The sequence below is a fragment of the Charadrius vociferus genome, unplaced genomic scaffold, assembly GCF_000708025.1.
Source record: "Charadrius vociferus isolate BGI_N301 unplaced genomic scaffold, ASM70802v2 scaffold549, whole genome shotgun sequence".
Classification (NCBI taxonomy): Eukaryota; Metazoa; Chordata; class Aves; order Charadriiformes; family Charadriidae; genus Charadrius; species Charadrius vociferus.
The window spans coordinates 2,872,400-2,880,746 of NW_009650103.1; the positions used below are offsets into that span (position 1 = coordinate 2,872,400).

Sequence of the window (8,347 nt, forward strand, 5' to 3'; positions counted from 1 at the left end):
GGGGTGGCTGGAGGAGGTCCCCGAGGACACCACGGTGGAGAAGCTGAAGGAGCGATGCCTGAAGCACGTAAGGAGGGGTGTCCCGTCCCGTTCCCCCGGGGCTGGGAGCCTCCCCCGGCCGGCTCCCGGGTCGTGCGGCGCGCTGGGAGGGAGCAGCGAGCCCGGGGAGGGTGTGAGGCAGAGATAGCGCCGAAATCTCTGCGCTTTCTGCCATACGCGGCGTGTTCTGGGCTGGGACTGAAAATCATGGTCGGGGTGGAGGGCAGGCAGGTCCCCGTGTGAACAAAACAGATTTTTCCAAAGTCATGTAAAAGTCTTTCTTTTTTTTTTTTTTTTTTTTTTTTTTTTTTAAAGTAGCTCAAGTATACAAGTGGTTTTATATTCTGGTTTCCTGGTTTGCCTGGTCTACCACCACCACCCTCCAAATTATATGAAACGGTTCCATATAGAAAGAAAATGCCCCTTTCAAGAGTCTTGTGTGTTGGAAAAGCAGGATTTCGGGGGAAATTACTTTGCAACCTTTAGTTACAGAATTTGGCATATGTTTTGCAGTAGAGTTAGAGACCACCAGCTCCTGCGTGCACTTTATGCACTGGTCACTATGCGTTTTAAGAGACTGGTGTACTTGCTTCTGATAATTTCCCCTCAGAAATTATAGCCTGGCTTGTTTTTTGTTTATATTTAAGAACAGACAAGGAAAGTAGTAGCTGTGGAGGAGAACTTCCCTTTTTTGAAAAAGTCTTAGTACAGCCGTAGCCTCTGTTGGCGCAGTAGCTAGCGGGATATTCGGTGGGGAGGTAATAGACTTGTCTAATGCTCTCCCAGTGCTCTAAGCAGTGAGATCTTAATGGACGTGTCCAAAGGGTAAACTACTAACTGCTGTCTGGAAGAGAAGACGTGTGAGAACGCATAGGCACAATCTGTAGAAGCTGAGCTGGAAAACACAGGCTCTTTGTACTACGTGTTAAAACCAGTTGTTTCAAAACTATTGGACTGAATTTTGAAGATCTGCCGTGACAGTGTTTTATGTTAAAGCAAAAACATGATTGACAACAGCAGCGTGTAAGGTTGTGACCCGTGTCCAGGACTGTCCTAACATCTGCCATTCTGGAACCCACACAGCGTGGTCTGGCAGCTTGAGTTGCAACCTGCTGAATTTCTCGCTGAGAGATGTGTAACTTTTCAGTGGCAAAAGCAAGAGCCTGTACTCCCATCTCTGGGAGTGCAATTTACTAAACTGCATTTAATAGTGGGGTTTTGTCTTCAAAGTCTTGCAAAGACTTTTTTTTTCATAAACCACAGTTGTAATAGGAGAACATACCTGTAATACGCAATTACTTAACACCCATTTGAAGGGTAACAGGTTTTATTTTCTGAAAGAGCACGCTGTGAAGGACGGGTGGGCAGCAGCCCAGGTGCCCTCTGTCTCAGGGCTGCTACTTGTTTGCTTTCAACTAGAACCCCTGGAAACTACAGGTCACAGCACACGCTTTTTTCTTGTCCCATAGACTTTGTAAGTGCTTTTTGATTTAGGGATGAGAAGGGCTATGTTTGGGTTTTCTCGCCTGAGGTAGGAGTAATCCTTCTTGAGGGAAAATGGGGGTGCAGGGCTCCCCACGCTGTTATGTTCCTGGAAGAAGTCTAGTGCTCCCCTCTTGTCCCCCTTCGGCGCAGCTGAGTGATTAAGCAGAAGAGTGGTACAAAGACTGCCAAAACAGGGTGGGGTAATGATTACATGCATATGTGCAGAGCTGAAAGGCCTTTAATTATCAGGAAGCTTAATTGAATAGATGCTTGCATTGCAGTGCGAGTCAGGGCAGAAGACAATTGATAACTTGGCATGATGTTTGATTTCATTCTCTGCTGCTTTGTGCTAATGGTTTGGATTTGCATAACCATTATGGATAATACATAGTTTTATGGAGAGGAAAAATAGAAATGGAAAAATCATGATTCCTGATCATGGGTATGTTGCAATGAATCTTGATAGCACCTTGAGATAATTTATGCAGCCATCTCATGCAAGATGCTGATTATTATGTTCCGTGAAGTCTTTGAAATCATTCTTTCAGGAAGCAGAGGAAGATAATATTTGTAAGGGATTTGAACTAAGAAGGTGGCCACCTTTCCCTCCATAACATTCAAATGCTTACTGGTCTCTGAAGTGTCACACTTGATTTTTTTTTTTTTATTCTTGAATTTTGTGTTTTGGGTTTTTTTTTCGTTACAGATAAAGCAAAAAAAACCCAACCAACCAACAAACCCAACCAAAAACCCTTCCACTAATTTCATCCCTTGACCTGTAGCAATTTAGTGTTGTTAAACTGCTGCCTTTAGTTATGCTATGTAGTCATTTAACAAATACCTGATAATAAGTTGTTTTCCTTCTAGTTGTTACTGAACTTGTTTTACCATCAAAACGTTGTCTTGGAACAGTCACTTGACCCTGCGCAAGGCCCCACCACCCCGGCAGGAGCACAGCTGGCAGGAGCAGGCCCTGAGCTCTCCTGTGGTTTCCTTAAAAAGCAACTGTCCATTTCAGGACCAGAATTGAGAAGGGTCATCTTAACCATGGAAGCTCAAGCTTGACTTAAATATTTTTATGATCCATAATTCATATGCCCAGCGTTGACAGGCCAAGCCCAGCCCAGCACTGGCCAGTGGTGCTGTAGGCAGTCCTGGTTCTGATACTCGAATTACAGGAGACTGTTGCTTCTCACTGAAGCTCAGCAGTATTTCTGAAATACTGATGTTAATTGTGATCATGCGCTCGGGATGCACAAATGTGGGCTGTATGTGTATGTAAGCTGTACCTATAATTTTCCTGGCAGCTTGGGGCAAGCTTTTAATGCGTCTGTGCTTCTGTTCCCCTTTTTCTTAAGCTGTCTCAGTGGTACTCACCTGGGTTTTAAGGTATGATAAGGAGTATCTGTGGAACAGAGATGCAAGGTGCTAGTTCTCAGAGTACCAAGATAAGGTAGGTTCATGCCCCTGGGCGTGTTTTGGATACTTTGAGGGATGCAGATGGTTTAAGCCACCCAAGTTTAGTAGTAGGGAGTGTCAGAACTATTTTCAAATGTTTCTGTTAAAGCATTTTTTGTTTGCTTTTATTTTCTTATTTTAAAAATAGAAAGCCTTGTGGTTTATCAGGATTCCAGGCTTCACAAATAGCATTTAGCATCACCAGGGCTTACAATTTCAGCAGTTGCTCAAGGCATCTGTGAACAAAGGTTTCTCACCTGCCTGGCAAAGCAGCCTGCCATGAACTCCGGTGTTAAAGAAATGCAAATATTTATGCTGGAAGCAAAACCATGAAACAGCAGATTGCCTCCTTGCAATCCTTTTGTACAAAAAGATGCGAGAGCTCATTTTCACCAGCATACTGCACTTCTGATTGCCAAAGGAGCAGTGCTCCTTAACCCCAGCTGTGCCCCGCAGTGCCCTGGGGGGTGCATCCTGATTTCTTGTCTTCATTTCACTTGTGGGACAGATGCTTCCTCTGCACTGTGCATGGAATTCCTCTCCCCCTTACCGCTCTCCCTCTAGATTACCAGTGCTGTTCTCTCTGGGCAGGAAGATATTTTCAGTTACACTTTAACGCATTGTATTTAATACAAAACCACTGTATTTGGGCAGATACGGTTCTCATGAAGCAAGATTCCACAGTGAGATCTGATGATTGGTGGTGGTAGTTCCTGGTAGGCTGTTGACAGCTAGTAGAGGCGTTGCCTGTTAAGATGGCCTTTCTGTTTCCAGGGCATGTTAAAATGTTAAGATAAGCCAAGTAATTTCACTGAGCAGTCTCTTTGATATATGTACTGTCTATACATGCTTTATTGTTCCATGCAGTTGTTAGCAAAGTGGTTATAGGAACAGGAAGAGTAGGTGTCCACAGGACTTTCTTTTAAAACATAACTTCTGTTTTTTTCACTTATGCTTTTACTTTATTAGTATTATGATTGCATGCACACCCCCCTTTATATGTGCTAGGGGAAAAAAAATGGATCATAGGTCCATGTTGTGTCCCATCTTGTCCCACCCCAAACGTACATCTCCCAGCTCCCATATTCTTGCTCTTCCTTTTGGAATCTGACACTAAGGATCAGTAACAGTAATATTGTGAGCTTGTTTGGAGAGATGTTCCACTAATGTACTCTTAGGTGTTTTGGATAACTTATCAGATCAATTGCAGGAGGTACTCCCAGCTGTTTCTGGGCTTTAATGCATTCTTTGGCTTTTGTTCAGCAGTTAATACGCTGAAGGATTGGTAAGAAGCTACTGTTATACAAAGCAGGACTCAGACATTCTCACCTCAATCTTACCGAGGCATCAGAACTGTACAGAAGTTCAGATGAGGAACTGAAGATCTATCTGTGTTGACAACAAGGGTGTTATGATTGGAGACAGAGCAGGTAGCTGAGTTTTCCATCAGTTGCAGTCACAACAGAAAAGGTGATGGTGGACTAAAAGGATTCCTTTGAAGGAGGCTGATGATGGGTATTATGATGAGCAGGACTAAATGCTACATCAAAGTGAAGCACAGATTTCAGTGGGGTTTCTGGAAATGTCTCTGTTATGTGAAGGGTGAATGCTCTCTCCTGCGAACACGCCAAAAGTGGCTTGGTAGAAACATGTATTGAAAGAAGTGTCATTAAAAGCTGTTTTCTGTGAGCAGAGCAGGTGAGGTGAGTATGAAGTGTCCTATTTTGTGGTGAGAACAGCAGCATCAGTTTTGTTTTGGTAAGTTATTTTTAATTTTGCCTTTCTGGAATTGCAACCACTACGATTTCCTTTTCCACTCAAACAAATTAGAAGCCTCCAGATGCATTGATGTAATGTTCTTGAAATGTATCACTGTGGATCTGGTAGTCACTGTGGTGGGAAGATGAGTCAGTTCAAGGCCTGTGTGTGCGCATGCTCTATTTAGGATTTGAACTTGATTTCTTAGTGAATTAATTGACATAAAATTTAGAATTGTAACAAGGAATTGAGCACAGCATTCGTATATGGAAAAAATTACTGTATGCTGATCATTTATGATTGGAAAGAAAAGTTGTGAATGTTCAACACTTTCAGAAGGAACCCAGGTTAGGGCTCCAGCAGCCAAACCTGTTGATTTCAGCTTGAAATGAGGTGCAGAAACTCCTGTTTCCTTCCCAGTTTAAGGTCAAGTATACCAAAATCACTGCTGGCAGCTAAACTGGCTTGTTTAGTCTGACAGTGTGTAAATAATAATTATTAGATGAAGCAGAGTCTCTCCTCTATTGACGCAAATGAGAAACATACTGCATTATTATAGCCTTCCCTTCTGCAAAAACACTGGATGCTCTTTGTAGATCTGCATTCTTAGTTCATAATACTAATTGCTACCCTAAGATTTCTCATAGAATACCAGGTGGGAAGAGACGTCAAGGATCATCTGGTCCAGCCTTCCTTGGCAAAGCACAGTCTAGACAAGATGGCCTGGCACTCTGTCCAGCTGAATCGTCAAAGTGTCCAATGATGGGGAATCCACCACTTCCCCGGGGAGATTATTCCAATGACCGATTGTTCTCAGTGTGAAAAATTTTCTTCTTGTGTCCAATCAGAATCTCCCCAGGGGGAACTTGTGTTACCCCTTGTAAAAAGGGAGTGTCCATCTTCTTTGTAGCCACCCTTTAAATACTGGAACGTGGTGCTAAAGTCTCCCTTAAGCCTTCTTTTCTCGAGGCTGAACAAACCCAGTTCTCTCAGCCTTTCCTCAGACGGCTTCCCAGTCCTTTCATCATCTTTGTGGCCCTTCCCTGGACCCTCTCCAGCCTGTCCACATCTCTCTTGGATAGCGGGGACCAAAACTGAACACGATATTCCAGGTGTGGCCTGACAACCGTGGAGTACAGCGGGATAATGCCTTCTTTGTCTCTGCTGGTGATGCCCTGGTTGATGCAACCCAGGATCCTGTTGGCTTTCTTTGCTGCTGCAGCACACTTCTCGCTAAGAGTGAGTGACCCTAGCGATCTGGTGCAGAATTAACGTAGCTGTGGGTCTTAGAGCATCCTTGCTTTGCTGCAAATCTCCATAGGCCTGACTGTAGGACCAAGCACTCAGAATTAAGTGTGACAGAGATGTACTGCACTGCAAAAGTATAAATCCCGTCACAGAGGCTGGTATCCTTGAAGGGCTCATTTGGGGCAATTGGGCTGTAATGTTAGGTCTTTGAAACTGTCTAAAGAAGGTTTGTGGTTTTTTTTTTTTTTTTAGAGCATCATAACCAGTTGGCAATTAAGTCATAGAATATCTCAAGTTGGAAGGGACCCCTAAGGATCGTTGGGTTCAACTCCCTGATGTAGCTATGAATTTAACAGCATCAAGGGAGGCAGGCTAGAATCCTTTCTTTTGTTGATTATTCTTCCCAGCCAGGAGCTTGGATATGCAGACGGAAACCTACCACAGGCAGTGTTGTTACAGCACAACTCAAGCCTCAGTTTCTTTAATAAAATACATTCTGTGCACTGACCTCTAGCTTAAGCTATTAAGAAGCTAGTAAATGATGGCACAGTTTGTATGTGGAGAATCTTCAATGTAAGGTGCAGCGATTTCATGCAGTAGGCTTATTTCTGTCCTCTGATCTTCATTATTTATTATCTACTGCAGTGTGTACCTGGCAGCTTGGAGGATCCAAAAACCATGACACATCATAAGTTGATACATGCTACTTCTGAGAAAGTGCTGACAGACACGAAAACAGTGTTGGAGGAAAACATTCAAGATAGAGGTAAGATTGTCTGGTTTTTAATCCTATTAGCCTGGAAACATGAGATTGTGTTTCAGTATTTGGTGAGTTCCAGACAGTAACCTTCTTAATGTCTACTCTGCTTTGTCATAGGAAGCTAATAAGGTGGCAAAAAAGGAAGAGGAAAAAACACTTTCCCCCCCTCCTCTCCCCACCCTGAGAAAGCACCTTGACCAGTTTGGTTTTCTTCACTCTTCCTTTTAAGAGTTGAAAAGGAATTAGGAGTGTTCATTAAGTCACTAAGTTAAACAGATTATTTTTATTTCCTTTTAAAGGAATTCTTTTAAACCTCCGGGGCAGCATTTATCCTTCAAAATGATTCAAAAATAGTTGTCATCACCGAGTATTCCATGACACAGCCTAGTGCTTTTGGAGGTTTCTTGAGGTTTTTCAGGTCAAGCAGAAGCATGGTTGCTGAAGTGTATCTGAGTATCTGCAGTTTAGATCTCATTCTGTCCTCTGCAAACGTAGGTCAGAATCCATTACACTATGGCATCACTGACTACAGTAGAATATGTGAGGTGTGTATTTGCCCCTGAACTTTAAAGGTGTAAAGGATTAATGTGCAACAAAAGAAGATCTGAAGATGAGAGCTGGAGTCGGTTTTTACTACACAGCTTAAGCTAATGGCCCCTTCTTTGAGTTAAAAGGCAGTGATGCAGAAAGTGAGAGAAGCAGAACTGCTGTAGTCTGAAATATTGTCTGAACCAGAAACTCAGCACGAGTAGAATTGCCGGGTTTTTGCATGAGTTCATGCAGGCTGGAGAACCGCTACCGTGAACACGAGCAGTGTGGTGTCTTTTCCAAGGCAGTGTCACTTATCACCTTTAGTGCTGGACAGGAGCTGAGAAGTGCCATCACAGGCAAAGGCAAGGGACAGCAGTTTTGCTGATTGGTGGTGTATTATTTCTAGGCGAGGTGCCGGCTCCTACGGAGTTTTGAATTGCAGTTTGCAGCAGCTAAGCAGTATTAACTGTTTAGTCATAGTAAGCTGTCATGCGAATGCCTCTTCACTCTTTTTTTTTTTTTTTTCCTCTGCAATGTGCTCTGCCTTTCATGTGCCTGGCTTGTCAGGGAGACAAGATCGCAGCCAACAGCTGATCGCCACCGGCTGACTGCGCAGGGCAGCCAAGAGTCAGCATGTGGATCCTTTCGCGTTCTGATCAGCTGGACAAATGAGGGTTAACAGCCTTCACCAGCTGTTGCTCTTGGCTGTTATTTGCGGAGCCAGACCAAGGAAACTTGTTGTGCGAAGCGTGCTTTGTTTGCTTTTTACCTGCTTAATGCAATGAACTAAAAACTGCGTGTCAAGCTGTATCTGGCTGAAGGACTGCAGATGCTGCACAGGCCTGTTTTGGGCTCTTAACTGCTAGTGTGTCTGCATCTTTCCACCCTTAGAATGTACGTGGTAGTAACTGAGGTGCTAGAAACTTGTGAAGTATCACGTGATGCCTAGAAAAAGGGTGCCTTGTAAGGGGAAAGTATTAGACTTAAAGCCCCAAATCAAGCTTGTGCCAAGTCACGTGGGATATCTGCGACTGGACTTGCTTGCCTTCAAGACTTGCCCAGGTGGGC

General features: G+C 43.7%; 1 protein-coding gene across 1 annotated transcript in view; it reads left to right on the forward strand.

Moving 5' to 3' along the window:
* Window positions 1-4: 4 nt before the first annotated feature.
* Window positions 5-8,347, forward strand: part of UBAC1 (UBA domain containing 1) — a gene marked incomplete at its 5' end in the record, with an annotated part of 19,487 nt that continues 11,144 nt past the window's right edge. Inside the window, 2 exons of the mRNA XM_009892341.1 lie at window positions 5-67; window positions 6,634-6,754. Coding sequence (XP_009890643.1) covers window positions 5-67; window positions 6,634-6,754 — 184 coding nt within the window. The remainder of the gene's footprint in view (window positions 68-6,633; window positions 6,755-8,347) is intronic.